This window comes from Gadus macrocephalus, chromosome 4, assembly GCF_031168955.1.
Source record: "Gadus macrocephalus chromosome 4, ASM3116895v1".
Taxonomy (NCBI): Eukaryota; Metazoa; Chordata; class Actinopteri; order Gadiformes; family Gadidae; genus Gadus; species Gadus macrocephalus.
The window spans coordinates 32,901,749-32,919,372 of NC_082385.1; the positions used below are offsets into that span (position 1 = coordinate 32,901,749).

General features: G+C 46.2%; 2 protein-coding genes and 1 pseudogene across 2 annotated transcripts in view; all 3 read left to right on the forward strand.

Moving 5' to 3' along the window:
- Positions 1–17,624, forward strand: part of LOC132455506 (uncharacterized) — a 103,611-nt pseudogene that overhangs the window by 20,242 nt on the left and 65,745 nt on the right.
- The window catches only part of LOC132455358 (zinc finger protein 845-like), a 43,280-nt gene continuing 33,223 nt past the window's right edge, over positions 7,568–17,624 (forward strand). The window contains exon 1 of the mRNA XM_060049191.1: positions 7,568–7,650. Within this exon, the coding sequence (XP_059905174.1) occupies positions 7,638–7,650 (13 nt within the window). The 5' untranslated portion in view covers positions 7,568–7,637. The remainder of the gene's footprint in view (positions 7,651–17,624) is intronic.
- The window catches only part of LOC132456616 (zinc finger protein 271-like), a 31,607-nt gene continuing 21,979 nt past the window's right edge, over positions 7,997–17,624 (forward strand). The window contains exons 1-2 of the mRNA XM_060051023.1: positions 7,997–9,141; positions 17,161–17,286. Coding sequence (XP_059907006.1) covers positions 8,127–9,141; positions 17,161–17,286 — 1,141 coding nt within the window. The 5' untranslated portion in view covers positions 7,997–8,126. The remainder of the gene's footprint in view (positions 9,142–17,160; positions 17,287–17,624) is intronic.

Genomic DNA, 17,624 nt, shown 5'->3' on the forward strand with positions numbered 1-17,624 from the left:
ATAATTAAGCAATAGATCACGCCAGGCTGTGGTATGTGCTCATTATAACACTGTTAAGGGGCGTTGTCCGGCCCCGACGCGCAGCGGAGGGCCGGCGACCCCCTTCACAGTGGTAGTGATCTATTGCTTTTATACAACGGTTACTATTATGGCAAAACGGAAGTCATAGACACACTACATTTAAAAAGAAACCAAGAAAGACAAAGTAGCAGTTTTATTAAAGTTTAACTTTAATACAACTTTAATAACTTTCACAAAATGATTGGGCGTCATAGCAGTTATGTATACGCTCATTATACAACAGTAAGGAACCAATCAGATCGCTGGATTTAGGTCCCCCGTTGTATAATTAAGCAATAGATCACGCCAGGCTGTGGTATGTGCTCATTATACCACTGTTAAGGGGCGTTGTCCGGCCCCGACGCGCAGCGGAGGGCCGGCGACCCCCTTCACAGTGGTATAATGAGCACATGCCATTACTCCGAGAGAAGGCTCCGATAGAGCGGTTCGCCGGCAATTTATCCTATGGTGCAGTTCACTCGCCGTGTGCCTAAGCTTTCGTTAGTCTCTCCATCGCCTTGCTCACTCCCGGAGTATCAACATTTACACCCTCTCCATCATCCAACATATGTTTTACTTTGTAACTGTTTCTACTTCCAGGCGCGGAGTAATATGCAAACTTTCACAAAATGATCGGGCGTCATAGCAGTTATGTATACGCTCATTATACAACAGTAAGGAACCAATCAGATCGCTGGATTTTGGCCCCCCGTTGTATAAAACTCTTTATATGTAGGCCTATTCGGCATATTGAACCGTCGGCCTAATGCGCCTCTTGTTTGACTTATCGGACAAACGGCCCTTCGGAACAATGGGTTCCGTTTGCGTAACATTGAACCGTCGGCATAGTGGCATGTCGATCTAATGGGAAAAATTCGGACCATTGAGACGTCGGAACAATGAAGCGTCAGAATTACGGCATGGCACCTTATTGACGTCTTCTCACAGGTCTTCACCTAGCGCCACTTCACAGCTAGCTGCTGCTGCTGTAGCAGCATGTTCGACGCTTTGGACGTTGTTGTTCCTGTCTGCATCGCCAACAGTAGCCGTAAAAGAGTGGTTCATCTTTGGCAGCGTTGCCAAATACTTAACAGCGTCTTACAGCTTTTTTCTTTTATTTGAGCCGCTTATTTCCGAACCCTTAGTTTTGGTTGGTTGGGGGGCCCCCCCTATGGGGACCCCAAGCGGCCGCGGCCTATGCAACTATGTTACAAATACACACTGCCGCCTTTTATGCAAATAATGTATCAGAACAATGACTGTCTTTTTTTTCTCCCCCTGCAGAAGACTGCGATGCCTTTGGAGACCGTAGCACTCCAGAGTCTGGGTGTGGACGCCCCTGGCTCCTCCCACATGTCTAGTGGCAGCGAGGAAATGAAGATCCTGATCGTCCATGGAAAAGGGGAGGGACCACTGGCGGTGGACGACCATGACACCCGCTTGACCTCGTCAGAAGTGGAGGCCCTGAACTCGCTGTCTGCGGACCACAGCGCGGCCAAGAGCCTGGAGCGCGGCGAGCGGCTGGTCTGCCGCGAGGAGCTGAGTGTGCAGGTTGGAAATCATCTTCTCATTCACCATCCAAAAGAGAGGCTTCCTCTGTTACAACTCCAGCACACACCCATAGAAAGCCCACACCTTCATGATTCAATGTGTCGTAAGTGGGGATTAACAACTATTCTGTGAAAATGAAAGAATGTCTTGTGTGTGTTTCCTTCTTTATGTGGAAAGCAGCAGACCCCAGACACCAATTCAATCAAGCTTGAAGAGGATGTTGATGGAGGCTTGCCCGCTGGAGGTAAGTAATACACGTTGCATCTACGGAAGCAAACGACCTGGATCAACTGAGAATGTACTTGATTCTGCCTGCGCTAATAAGCCTGGTCCTCTTTGGAAAAGCATCATGACCAGCGCCCTGCTAAAACACGAGTCAAACTTGGGAGTTACATTTCAAAGATGGAATCAGTCAAGAGCCCAGAAGGGTTTCAAGACGGATGCCACATGAGCTGGTTTATCATTCTCAAACATCACTGAATTCATAATGTATAAATGTTAGCTGATCAGCTTACATGGAAGGACACGTTGTTGCTTGTTATTGTCAAAATAGTGTAATTGCGCTTGCCTCGCATGTCATGTTGTGCTCGGATCATTTTGCGTTGGTGTTTGTTGAGTTTCCTTCACCTGGTCACCCGCATGAGCTTTGAGTCTAGGGGGGAGGGTGCTGGAGGAGACGTCCCTCTCCAAAACTGTGAATCTGTGTCTGCAGGACACATTTTAAACCCTCTTTGTCAATGTTACATACACGTACATAAATGTACAGAGTTTCATTCACGTGTACAAATTCACACTGCCTCCTTTTACGGATTTAATGTATCAAAAAAATGGCGTTATCTTTTTTTCTCCCTCTGCAGAAGACTTCGATGCCTTTGGAGACCGTAGCACGCAGCGCGGCGCCACCTCGGAGAGTCTGGGTGTGGACGCTCCTGGCTCCTCCCACCTGGCCAGTCACAGGGAGGAACTGAAGATTGTGATTGTCCACGAAAAACTGGAGGGCCCTCTGGCGACGGACGGCCACGAGGAGCTGAGTGTGCAGGTTGGAAATCATTTTCTCATTCACCATCCAAAAGAGAGGCTTCCTCTGTTACAACTCCAGCACACACCCATAGCAAGCACACACCTTTGTGATGCAAATATTCTGTGAAAATGAAAGAATGTCTTTTCTGTGTTTCCTTTTATGTGGAAAGCAGCAGACCCCAGACACAATTTCAATCAAGGTTGAAGATGAGGTTGGTGGAGGCATGCCCGCCGTAGGTTAGTAATACACATTGCATCTACGGAAGCAAACGACCTGAATCAACTGAGAATGTACTTGAGTCTACCTGTGCTAAAAAGCCTGGTCCTCTTTTGAAAAGCATCATGACCAGCGCCCTGCTAAAACACGAGTCGAAAGGGTTTTAAGACAGATGTCACATGAGCTGGATTATCATTCCCAAACATCACTGAATTCAAAATGTATGTATTTTAGCTGATCATCTTATAAGGAAGGACACGTTGTCGCTTGTTATTGTCAAAATAGAATATTTACGCTTGTCTTGCATGTCATGTTGTGCTCAGATCACTTTGCGCTGGTGTTTGTTGAGTTTCCTCCAACTGGTCACCCACTTGAGCTTTGAGTCTAGGGAGGAGGGGGCTGGAGGAGACGTCCCTCTCCAAAACTGTGAATCTGTGTCGGCAGTACACATTTTAAACCCTCTGGGTCAATGTTACGTACACATATATTTAAAAAGTTTCTTTCACGTGTACAAATATACACTGCCTCCCGTCATGCAAATAATGTATCGAAACAATTACTTTCTCTTTATTTTTTTCTCCTTCTGCAGAATGCTGCGGCGCGTCCTCAGAAAGTCTGGGTGTGGACGCCCCTGGCTCCTCCCACATGGCCAGTCACACCATTTCAATCAAGGTTGAAGAGGATATCTGTGGAGACATGCCCCCTCTAGGTTAGTAACACACATTGCGTCTTTGCAAGCTAACGACCTGAATCAACTGAGAATGTACTCAAGTCCACCTGCGCTAAAAAGCCTGGTCCTCTTTTGAGAAGCATCATGACCAGAGCCCTGCTAAAACACGAAGACTATTTATATCAGGGGTGCCCAACCAGTCGATCGCGGTCTACCATTAGACCGCCGACAGATCCCAAGTCGACCGCGAAGGGCGAAGAAGAATTATTATTTTTTTTTTTTCTTTATTTTTTTTATAAAATTAAAAATATGCGCGCGGTAGCGCGTATATGTCAACAGCAGTTGAAAGCCGTCAACAGTAGTTACGCACTCCTAAACGTTGGCATGGCTGAGGGGAAACGAGCTAAGACCTACCATTTTCACCCTGAGTGGGAGGAAGATTATTGAATATTGTTGAGAAGGTGCCGTGCGCAGACGGAATGAAACCCCCACAGATGGAATGAACCCCCCCCCCGCTTGAAAGGTAGGTTTGCAATGTTGACACTAGGCTGGTAGATCTCGGGAGGTTGGCTACTTGAAAAGTAGATCTTGGGTCAAAAAAGGTTGGGCACCCCTGATTTATACAGTTCATAGTAGAATGATTTACATCTTCTTCATGGCAGATGTCAGGAATGATGAATCTGCTCTGACTCCCATTATAACTACAGTATTGGTAAAGCAGGTGATAGGAAACAACAGATGACCTGGGTTGTGTCTTTATGACCTCCCCACATCCTTAAAAGGCGGAGACGTAGTGGTGCCTTCTCAGCCGGAGCCTTTGACCCTTGACCCCCCCAAGGGGGACTAGGAAAATGCATAATCCACAAATAGAAGTCAGAAAGAATGTCAAAATATAATTCTTCCCAGAGACACAAGTGTGTACAAAGAATATACTGTATCCCCTTGTGCAAATAATGAATTAATACCACTACTTTCTCGCCGTCTTTGTTTTCCTCTCTGAAGAAGACGACAATGACATCAGAGACTGCAGCACGCAGCGCGGCGCCACCTCGGAGAGTCTGCGTGTGGATGCCCCTCACTCCTCCAACATGTCAAGTCACAACAGGGAGCTGAACCTGAGCGTCTACGGACAAGGGGAGGGCCCTCTGGCGGTGGACGGCCATGACACCCTCCACGCTGCGTCACAACTGGAGGCCTTGAGCTCGCTGTCCGCTGACCACAGCGTGGCCAAGAGCCTGAACTGCAGCGTGCAGCTCGTCCACCTTGAGGAGCTGACTGGGCATCGGGGCGGCCGCAAGGGCCGGCCCGGTGTCTTGGGTGGCAAGGTTATTCCCAACAAGGCCAATCAGATCCACACCGATGAGAAGCCGTACGGGTGCGACCAATGCATGAAGCGCTTCAGTCGGAAAGGCTACCTGAACCGCCACATGATGACTCACGAAGGGGTGAAGCCCTACAAGTGTGACCAATGCATGATGCGCTTCCAACGGCAATGCGACCTGAAGATCCACATGAGGACTCACTCTGGCGAGAAGCCCTACAAGTGTGACCAATGCACAAAGCGCTTCAGTCAGAAAGGCAGCCTGAAGCTCCACATGAGAACTCACTCCGGGGAGAAGCCCTACAGGTGTTACCAATGCACGATGAGTTTCAGTCTGAATGGCACCCTGAAGACCCACATGAGGACTCATTCCTTGGAGAAGCCCTACAGATGTGACCAATGCACGATGAGCTTCAGTCTGAAAGACACCCTGAAGATCCACATGAGGACTCACTCAAGGGAGAAGCCCTACAAGTGTGACCAATGCGTGAAGCGCTATATTCATATTTCCGCCCTGAATACCCACATGAGGACTCACACCGGGGAGAAGCCCTACAAGTGTGACCAATGCACAAAGCGCTTCGGTCTGAAAGGCAGCCTGAAGACCCACATGAGGACTCACTCCGGGGAGAAGCCCTACAAGTGTAAACGATGCAAGAAGCGCTTTGGAGAGAGCTCCAAGCTGAAGCTCCACATGAGGACTCTCTCCGGCGCGAAGCCCTACATGTGTGCCCAATGCACGGAGACCTTCCGTCCGAGCTCCAAACTCAAGATGCACATGAGGACTCACACCGGCGAGAAGGCGTACGGGTGCGACCAATACATGAAGAGCTCAGTGGCGGAGCAAGAACATTTTCAGTGGGATGGCCAGGGTGAGACCAGAGATTATTTTGGGGTGGCACATAAATCTTGACATGATATAAGACATCTTGAAACGGAGGGAATATTTCAGGCACGCTGTAACTCTACATCATAATTTTAATTCAGACAGCGGTGTAATTATCAAATACACTTTATCCATTTCTTGCAATTACTTATGAGTTCATTTTTATTACATCCATAAACATCATCAGAATCTCAGACAGTTTTGTATACATTTTTCATTTTTAAATAGATGATTTATTCAAGAAGAGTATAATTTTTTTTTTTTCCCAGAAATTAGATTCAGGGCTAATTAAAAAAGATCCGGGGCTTTAGCCCCGAATAAAACAGCCTAGCGACGCCACTGCAGGTTGGTCTCAGCTTTTCAGGTCTGTTTAAAAAAAAAAAACACCAAGTCGACCTTCTGATCGAACACTGTAAAAGTAAAAAGTCAAAATTCTGTGCATTTATCAGAAAATCAAGTACATAAAGGTCCCATGGCAAGAAAATTTCACTCTATGAAGTTTTCTAACATTAATACGAGTTCCCCTAGCCTGCCTATGATCCCCCAGTAGCTAGAAATGGCGTTTGGTGTAAAACAAGCACTAGGTATCCTGCTCCGCCTTTTGGCCCCATATGTCGTCGCAAGGAACCACCGCTGCCGCGAGGCACCACCGACCCGCGGCGGTGGGCAGCGGGGGTCCGGCTGGAGACAATGGCATGTCATGTTGTGCTCAGATCATTTTGCGCTGGTGTTTGTCGAGTTTCCTCCAACTGGTCACCCGCTTGAGCTTTGAGTCTAGGGGGGAGGGTGCTGGAGGAGACGTCCCTCTCCAAAACTGTGAATCTGTGTCTGCAGTACACATTTTAAACTCTCTGGGTCAATATTATATACACATGCATTTAAATAGTTCCTTTCACGTGTACAAATACACACCTCCTCTTTTTATACAAACAGTGTATCAAAATAATTACAATTACTTCAAAAATTCTCCCTCTGCAGAAGACTGCGATGCCTTTGGAGACCGCAGCACGCAGCGCGGCGCCACCTCGGAGAGTCTGGGTGTGGATGCCCCTGGCTCCTCCCACATGTCCAGTCACAGCGGGGAACTGAAGATCCTGAGCGTCCACGGAAAAGGGGAGGGCCCACTGGCGGGGTACGGCCATGACACCCTCTCCACCGCGTCCGAAGTGGAGGCCCTGAACTCGCTGTCTGCGGACCACAGCGCGGCCAAGAGCCTGGAGCGCGGCGAGCGGCTGGTCTGCCGCGAGGAGCTGAGTGTGCAGGTTGAAAATCATCTTCTTATTCACCATCCAAAAGAGAGGCTTCCTCTGTTAAACCTCCAGCCCAAAGCTTTAGAAAGTACACACCTTTATGATTAGGTAAATGTTTTTACACTGCCGAATATGCAGTGTCAAAAATATCCCCACCTTTTTCCCTGCATGGTCCGTGTGTTTACACTGACCGAGGTAATTTAGCGGCTTGATTTCGCACCCCAATTTACTCTCTCGGACCCTACACGTAGTGGCAGTTTCATTTTGATGGAAATGCCATTTGACAGCTTTGCGGTTCTCGGGGCGAGGCTTGGGTAGAGGTGTTGCTGCATTGTCTCTACAACAGAGACGATGCAGCGATATCAACATGAATAGTTGTAACTGGAGAGACTGTGAAATCCGTGAGCTGCTGACCATCATGGGAGAGAAGGTGATGCAGTCACATTTAACCAAGACGAAAGATGGTAGATCTAAGAGAAAGTACCTGGCAAACTTTCCTTACAATGCTTTGTCAGCAAAGTGGTTAGCAAAATAAAGAATATGCAATGAATATTCTGTGCAAATGAAAGAATGTGTCAATGTGTGTGTTTCCTTCTTTATGTGGAAAGCAGCAGACCCCAGACACCATTTCAATCAAGGTTGAAGAGGATATTGGTGGAGGCATGCCCGCTGTAGGTTAGTAACACACATTGCATCCATGCAAGCAAACGACCTGGATCAACTGAGAATGTACTCTATTCTACCTGTGCTATAAAGCCCGGGCCTCAGCCTGGAAAAGCATAATGACCAGAGCCCTGCTAAAACACGAGGGCTACTTATACAGTTCATAGTAGAATGATTTATATCTTCCTCATGGCAAACAGGTGTCAGGAATGCTGAATCAGCTCTGACTCCCATTATAACTTCAGTATTGGTATAACATGTGATGAGGCAACAACAGATGACTTGGGTTGTGTTTTTATGACATCCCCACATCCTTAAAAGGCGGAGACGTAGTGGTGCCTTCTCACCTGGAGCCTTTGACCCTTTACCAACCCAACGATGAAAATGCATAAGTCAACAAATAGAAGTTAGACAGAATAAATGTCAAAATAGAATTCTTCCAATACACAGTGTGTACATAGTACATACTGAATCCCTTTGCGCCAATAATGGATTCAAACCTTGACTTGCTCTCCGTCTTTGTTTTCCTCTCTGAAGAAGACGTCAATGACATTAGAGACTGCAGCACGCAGCGCGGCGCCACCTCGGAGAGTCTGCGTGTGGACGCCCCTGGCTCCTCCCACATGTCAAGTCACAGCGGGGAGCTGCGCATCCTGAGCGTCTACGGACAAGGGGAGGGCCCACTGGCGGTGGACGGCCATGACACCCTCTTTGCCGCGTCAGAACTGGAGGCCTTGAGCTCGCTGTCCGCTGACCACAGCGTGGCCAAGAGCCTGAACTGCAGCGTGAGGCTCGTCCGCCTTGAGGAGCTGACTGGGCATCAGGGCGGCCGCAAGGGCTGGCCCGGTGTCTTGGGTGGCAAGGTTATTCCCAACAATGCCAATATGATCGTCCACATGAGGACCCACAACGACGAGAAGCCGTACCGGTGCGACCAATGCATGAATCGCTTCCAATGGCAAAGCGACCTGAAGATCCACATGAGGACTCACTCCGGGGAGAAGCCCTACAAGTGCGACCAATGCACGAAGCGGTTCAGTCGGAAAAGCCACCTTAAGATCCACATGAGGACTCACACCGGCGAGAAGCCCTACAGGTGTGGCCAATGCATTAAGCGCTTCGGAGAGAGCTCCAAGCTGAAGCTCCACATGAGGACTCACTCTGGCGAGAAGCCCTACAGGTGTGCCCAATGCACGAAGCGCTTCAGTCAGAGCTCTGCGCTGAAGACCCACATGAGGACTCACACAAGCGAGAAGCCATACAGGTGTGACCAATGCACGATGCGCTTCAGTCGTGTCTCCACCCTGAAGATCCACATGAGGACTCACTCCGGCGAGAAGCCCTACAGGTGTGACCAATGCAGGATGCGCTTCAGTCGGAAAGGCTCTCTGATGATCCACATGAGGACTCACTCCGGGGAGAAGCCCTACAAGTGTGACCAATGCACGATGCGCTTCAGTCACGGCTCCGCCCTGAAGATTCACGTGAGGACTCACTCTGGTTAGAAGTCCACATGCTCATGGACAATGGGGTGCTTTAACATGGGGTACAAGATGCTTTGACACCTCTATCCTGTATTTGTTGAACATTTCTGACTAAACACTTTCCAACTTTTGATTCGCTTTCAGTTTTTATTGTTAATAATTTAAAGGCAATAAACATGTATTGCAGTGTTAAGGAATTCATGTTTTTTCATTCAGATATGTAAATCAACATGTATAAATTGCTGTCAGTCAATTAATGGGGAGAGAATCGAATTCGAATCGGACTGAAAAAATGAATTGTTAAATTAATCGATGCATCTAAAAAAATAATCGCTTGATTAATCGTTTAAAAAATAATTCTACCCCGATAGACCCAAAATTAACAAGCATGTTCGTTCTTTGCCGATGTTGCCCGATCATTGAGCATTTCTTCCCGTTTCTTCCCATTGTCTAACGATGTTCCCGGGAAGAGTAACAGTGTTTCCCGATGCAACCACGCTATTTGCCGATGTTATAACGATAGCTGCTGATTTAGCCATCGGGTAGGTGTAAACAGGGCATACGATTTTACCAAATAATGGTGTAAATGTTTAAATTTAACTTTAGTGATAGGACCAGTGCTGTCCTTTTCCCCTATATATTATGGTTCAGAAAGGAACCAGCACCTAGTTCACATTTTTTAAAAGGTGTCTAGTGTATTTTCCCGTCAAATGTTATACTAGATTTCTTAAATGTTTTAGCATTTAATGCCAGTAAATCTTGGTAACCTTTACAAATATGATAAAACAAAAGTGGAGACATGTATGAAAAGTACAAAAGTTTAATGTTCTCACAATAACATACAACATGTGAAGTGTATACCTGCATGGCAAATTCAAAATGTATTCTAACATGTTAATTATTCGCCAACAAGAACTGCATTAGACCCTCCCGTACATTGATGCCCTCTACATCCTGTGCCACTGCCACCCCAGGCTCTGCTGATTGTACATCCAACTCGGTCAACTCGGTCTCATAAGTCTCTCCATGATTTTCACAAAGGTTGTGCAGAGCACAGCAAGTCATAACCATAGACTTCACCAGTTGGAGATCAGAGTCATTCCTGACTCTGGAGGCACCGCCAGCTTCCTTTAAGCCGGCCAAAAGTGTTTTCAACAACCACCCTTACTCTACTGAATTTTCTGTTTAACATTTGCTGTTCTGCTGTAAGTCGTCCCGTGTCTTGGAAGGGTTTCAAGAGCCAGTTCTGCAAAGGATATGCTGAGTCTCCTAGGATGTAATAGCCAGCAGTCACCCCTCCAATGTTCCTGGTGCGAGCTGGGAAGTGGTTCCCTCGGCTGGCTAACTCCCACAGTTTGGACACTCTCAGAACCCTGGCATCATGCATGCTCCCTGCCAGTCCAGCAAACACGTTCCAAAACAGCCCCTTTCCATCGACAACACCTTGAAGGAGGATGGAGTGCCAGCCTTTACGGTTGAAGAAGTCATAGTGATAGTCCTGTGGTGCAAGGATTGGTATGTGGGATCCATCGATAGCACCAACACAGTGTGGGAGCCCCCACCTGTTCTCAATGTAGGTAGCCATTTCGCGGAACTTCACCTCGTCTGGAAAACGGATTTGTTCCGGCGACCAACAATGTCTCTGCTGCAGCACAAAAATCCTGCAAACACCGGTACACAGTTGTGATGCAGACTCCAAAAAGATGTCCGATACTCCTATACTCAGAGCCAGTAGCGAGCCTCCACAGTGCAATGGCCACTCTTCTTTAGGGGCGCACATCCGCGGAAATTGGTGTCTTGCCGCTCCAAAACTGGACGCAGTTTGTTGGACAAGAAGCCAAACGTTTCTTCAGACATCCTGAAGTTCTCCACCCACTGCTCGTTTGTGAAGCCGGGAACAATCACATCCCACCATTCCTAGGATCGGTTGTGCGCCCAGACCGACGGTTTGCGGCGGAGAGTAGCATCTGAAACACACACACACACACACACACACACACACTACATATTTAGTGTGTGTGTACTTATAGAAAATACATACTTATAGAAATGTCTTGCAATCATTAAACGTACACTGGACTTATTTTGTACGAGCTAGCTAGCATTAGCAACAGTTAGCTTACCTGGATGCGTCTTTTCTTGGAGGCTTGATTCCTCTCATCTTCGGCTTCACACTGTTGTATATACTCCAACACTCTCCGGGACTTTTCCAGTGTGTTTTGTCTCGCCGCGTGCAGCCTTCTCTGACTCTCTTCTCTTTTGTGTCTGACAGAAAGCACCAGACCGAGCAGCACGAATACCATCGCATCGATGTCCTCCATTGTTGTTATGTGGGTTCTGTCCCATGTGTGGTTTGTGTACGTGTTGTTTGCGTCGCGTACAAAAATACGTCACGGCCCTTTCGCGCAGACGACCCCGCCCACGTCCAGGAGGTACTATTTGCGGTGGAAAAGGACAAAAGGACCCCTGCTGCTACCGTGTCGAGTTGAGCTACATGTGCGGTGGGAAAGCGGCATAAGTAAGTACTGATAGTATGGATATTGGAACACGGCACTGGACTTGCTCAACGTCTGGTCCGTACAAACTCCTCGGCTCAGCTACCTACAAACCTCGGACAAGTAAGTCAACCAAGACTGTATCATGTTGTTGGTTTACTTTATATGGTTACCTTGTTACCCTTATAATGTTGCTGTAGCATTAGCTCTCCAGCTAATAGCCTACTGTCGCTAATGCAAATGTAGATGGCATCAGGAATGTGTGTGAACACACACAAACGCACTGTAACGCGAGGGTTGTCCACTTCTTTATTTGGATCGACGTTCTGACTGAGCGTGCACCTCTGCAAAGTTCAAACCAGGGGGATCACACGAGAAAGGGCACAATTCAACAAAGGGGGTACAGGCACTGATCTCTACTACTTGGATACCAAGGGAATGTTCCGATTCTTTAAGAATGTCTGCTCACCCCACTACAAACGAATACAACTGTCTTTTACCAGCTACGGGACTGCAGTAGTTATTGTGTTTTACTGATGAGCAGGGGCGTTTCTAGGTTTCTGAAACATCAGGGGCTTACCCTAGAGGGGAAATGATTATTTTTAATGCTTTAGCGTGCATGCACATTTTTTCCTAATGCTTTACATAAATGAACAAATTGCGCCGTTTTGTATAGCTTTAAATAGCTATGACTACTGTGCTGCTTATGTGGTACAAAATAACAGAATTCTATCACTTCAACTAACTAGGAGAGCATGAGGAATTTAGGAGTCCGGAGCAAGTATGACTTTATTGTTGAACAAGCAACAACATGGCCGGGTAGTTTGCCAAGCACTGCTGGATGGGGCTGGGCGATAACTCGATTACGATTATTAATCGCGATCAATCTCACATCGATGACGACGATAAGCATTAGACATAAATGCTCGATATGATGATTTTTTTTTATATTTTTTAATTTTTTTTTTTAATTAAAAAAATAAAATAAACATTTCTGATATGGATTTACCTGACAGCCAATGCGGCAGAAATAAACAAAATAGTCAGATCGCAGTTTTACGGTTAATGCCCAAGTACACGCCCATTCATTCACGTTCTTTTTGGAGCACAAAAAACGCATATAGACGCTTTCTTCAGTTGGCTGTTTTTAGCTGATTCTATCAAAACGCTATAATCTTGGAACGAAGGCGGTAGTGGTTATGGTAAAAACGAAATCGCTATTTTAAACCACTTAAAAGGCTAGAAGTAGCCTGACACTTATTTGGTAGTATAATAACCTTGGGTGTAGGTGACCTTGGGTGTCTTGAAAGGCGCCTCTAAATTAAATGTATTTTTATTATTATATAAAACGAGGCATTGAGAACTTTGTAAGTGTAGAGATTGTTTATTAAAAAGTAAATTTTTCTGTATGGTATTTTTCTCTGTATTCCCCGCCTTTTGGTTCGTAGCTACCACGTGAGTTAAAAGTGATCCGGATTGGACTACTTTCTTCAAAGAACGCAACACTGAGTACTAAATTCATTGAAATCAAGGCATTGCAATTTTTGCTAATCGCTATATGTGGGTCTTTCTCAGAAACATTGAAAAACGTTAACACCGCAGACATATATTGCTTATCCAGACAAGCGTGTGCTGGCCGCACTTTTTGTTTGCACCATCACAAATTTCTGTTTCGGCCATGTTGTTTCGGTGATAAAAGTATTTCGGCCGAAAACCGAAAATGAACACTAGAATCTTCTTACGATCTGGCCCATACATTGATTGATTTTATACTGTAGTAGTGTTAATTGAAGGACACCAGGTACCGGTTGCCCATAGCTGAAATTTTCATAAGGCGTGTGGTAGAAATTAATGATCATATTCTATGGGGGGAGGGTGCTGGAGGAGACATCCCTCTCCAAAACTCTGAATCTTTCTCCAAAACTTTGATTCTGTGCCTGCAATACACATTTTAAACCCTCTTTGTCAATGTTAGATCCACATACATTTAAATAGTTCCTTTCACGTGTATAAATACACATTTCCTCCTTTTATGCAAACAATGTACTAAAACATTTACTTTCTGTCTTTTTGTCCCTCTGCAGAAGACTGCGATGCCTTTGTATACCGCAGCACGCAGCGCGGCGCCACCTCGGAGAGTCTGGGTGTGGACGCCCCTGGCTCCTCCGACATGTCCAGTCACAGCGAGGAGCTGAAGATCCTGAGCGTCTACGGAAAAGGGGAGGGCCCACTGGCGGTGGACGGCCATGACAGCCTCTTCACCGCGTCAGAAGTGGAGGCCCTAAACTCGCTGTCTGCGGACCAAAGCGCGGCCAAGAGCCTGGAGCGCGGCGAGCGGCTGGTCTGCCGCGAGGAGCTGAGTGTGCAGGTTGGAAATCATCTTCTCATTCACCATCCAAAAGAGAGGCTTCCTCTGTTACAACTCCAGCACACACCCTTAGAAAGCCCACACCTTTATGATTCAATGTGTCAGTGTTAGTGGGGATTAACAACTATTCTGTGCAAATGAAAGAATTTGTTTTGTGTGTTTCCTTCTTTATGTGGACTACAGCAGACCCCAGACACCATTTCAATCAAGGTTGAAGAGGATATTTGTGGGGGCAGTCCTTCTGTTGGTAAGTAATACACATTGCTTCTATGCTATCAAACGACCTGGATCCACTGAGACCCTGTCCACACGTAAGCGTTTTTTTTCGGTGAAAACTCGTAGGGCTTGTGCGTTCCAGTGTGGATAAGATAAAAACAACCCTATGGTTTTTTTTTTGTGAATCTGTGTCTGCAGTACACATTTTAAACCCTCTGTGTCAATGTTTCATACACATATATATTTAAAGAGTTTCTTTCACGTGTACAAATACACACTGCCTCCTTTCATGGAGTTAATGTATCATAACAATGACGTCTTTCTTTCACCGTCGGCAGAAGTCTGCGATGCCTTTGGAGACCGTAGCACGCAGCGCGGCGCCACCTCGGAGAGTCTGGGTGTGGACGCCCCTGGCTCCTCCCACATGTCCAGTCGCAGCAAGGAGCTGAAGATTCTGAGCGTCTACGGTAAAGGGGAGGGCCCACTGGCGACGGACGGCCATGACACCCTCTTCACCGCGTCAGAGCTGGAGGCCCTGAACTCGCTGTCTGCGGACCACAGCGCGGCCAAGAGCCTGGAGCGCGGCGAGCGGCTGGTCTGCCACGAGGAGCTGAGTGTGCAGGTTGGAAATCATCTTCTTATTCACCATCCAAAAGAGAGGGCTGCCTCTGTTACAACTCCAGCATACACTCTTAGATATATAACACCTTTATGATTCTGTGTGTTTTAAGTGGGGATTAACAACTAATCTGTTCAATTGAAAGAATATGTCTTGTGTGTGTTTCCTTCTTTATTCGGAAAGCAGCAGACCTCAGACACCATTTCAATCAAGGTTGAAGAGGATATTGGTGGAGGCATGTCTGGAGGTTAGTAATACACATTGTATCTATGCAAGCAAACGACCTTGATAAACTGAGAAGGTACTCAATTCTACCTGCGCTAAAAAGCCTGGTAATTTTTGGAAAAACATCATGACCAGCGACGTGCTAAAACACAAGTCAAACTTCGGAGTTGCATTTCAAAAATGGAATCAGTCAAGAGCCCAGAAGGGTTTCAAGACAGATGCCACATGAGCTGGTTTATCATTCCCAAACATCAATATATTCAAAATGTATAAATGTTAGCTGATCTGCTTACAGGGAAGGACACGTTGTTGCTTTGTTATTGTCAAAATTGAATAATTGCGCTTGTCCCGCATGTGCTCAGATCATTTTGCGCTGGTGTTCGTTGAGTTTCCTTCAACTGGCCAACCACTTGAGCTTTATATATATATATATATATATATATATATATATATATATATATATATATTAGAGCTGTCAAGCGATTAAAATATTTAATCGCATTAATGTCATAGTTAACTCACGATTAATCGCAAATTCTTTTTCTATGCTAAATATCCCTTGATTTTTTTTGTCCCATAATTCTTCTCATTTTAATTCTCTTATCAACATGGTGAAGTGCATCGGCTTGCCTTGTGCAAATGATTTTTTATTGATAACAACATTGGCATATACTGATCAAAACAGGACGATACAAAAAAATAGCCTATCGTGCAATTAAACGACTGCTTTGAACAAATGTCATTTGAACATAGCAGTCAGGCTACTGCTTCTTTGTTTTGAGCCAAAAAAAAAAAAAAAAGTTTTTTTTGTTTAATAAAATAATTGCGTTCATTTTTTTTAACGCCGTTAAATTTGGTTTGCGTTAACGCCGTTAATAACGCGTTTAACTGACAGCTCTAATATATATATATATATATATATATATATATATACACACACTTACTTATACTGTTATTCAGGGCTAAAAAGTGCATTGACATTTTAAAATATAAGGCAACTCCTATTGGTAAGTGGAAAAATACGCGCATGCTTGCGTGTGTGTTCTTACCTGCGCCTGTGCCGATGGCATAGCCGTTAAACCTCTTACCTGTGTGTGTGTGTGTGTGTGTGCACTTCCGTGTACATGTCGCTGCCTTTGTGTTGCATTGTGTGTATGTCACAAGCCGACCGTGGCGGTTGTGGAAATGAGGGGAGACGCACACAATTGACTGAGTTTAACAAAGATGTATTATAATCAAGTGAACATAACATAACATAACATAAGGTATGGCGTGCGTATTCAATCTATATGTATGGGTGTAGTGTTGTCAGGTGTAAACATACCTAGGATACAACTAAACCAAACGACCAAAGGAACAAATAATAAGTGGCGGTGTCATGCCAAATTTGTACCGGCTGCCAAATTTCTACCGGGCGCGTCATCCATACGTAATCCATTCCAAACCTGCCTGGCAGCAGATGATCGCGTCGTCCGTTGCCGGGCAGGTTTCAAAAAACATTTGCGCTCATGTTGCCATGGACGAAATAACATAATACAGAAAACGGATCGCTAGATAACACTTGTTTTTACTTTATATTTGTATTGTATTTAATTGTTTAATCAAATTTAGCAAGTAAACTGAGTGTTTAAAACAGGTCAAGGACGAAATGGCACAATACAGATAACGGATCGCTAGATAGAAGGTTCGCGAATGTCCGTGAACCTTTCACGTCATTCGACGCGATCGTCCGTTGCCAGGCAACGGACGACGCGATCCTCTGTTGCCGGGCAGGTTTGGAATGGATTACGTATGGATGACGTGCCCGGTACAAATTTGGCAGCCGGTACAAATTTGGCATGACAGTGCCTCCCAAACGAGAACTGCACCGACACTGGGCTCACTGGTCTACTTAAATAAGACCAGCTCAGGTGTTGTCAATGAGCTCGTTAAGCTCCCCTCGTTAGGGTCGTGACAGCGCATGTTTGTGTGTTTCTGTGTATGTTTGTGTGCTTGCTTGCGGTGTATATATGCGTTCGCGCTTGGCACATGCGCACTTGAGTAACTGGTGCGACATGCCTGCTATTATAGTAGTTTAAGATTACTTTCTGTCTTTTTTTTCACCCTCTTCCGAAGTCTGCGATGCCTTCGGAGACCGTAGCACGCAGCGCGGCGCAACCTCAGAGTGTCTGGGTGTGGACGCCCCTGGCTCCTCCTACATGTCCAGCCACAGCGAGGAGCTGAAGTTCCTGAGCGTCTACGGTAAAGGGGAGGGCCCACTGGCGGTGGACGGCCATGACACCCTCTTCACCGCGTCAGAAGTGGAGGCCCTGAACTCGCTGTCTGTGGACCACAGCGCGGTCAAGAGCCTGGAGCGTGGCGAGCGGCTGGTCTGCCGCGAGGAGCTGAGTGTCCAGGTTGGAAATCATCTTCTCATTCACCATCCAAAAGAGAGGCTTCCTCTGTTACAACTCTGAAACAGACCCATTGAAAGCCCACACCTTTATGAATCAATGTGTCTCAAGTTGGGATTAACAACTATTCTGTGCAAATGAAAGAATATGTCTTGTGTGTGTTTCCTTCTTTATGTGGAAAGCAGC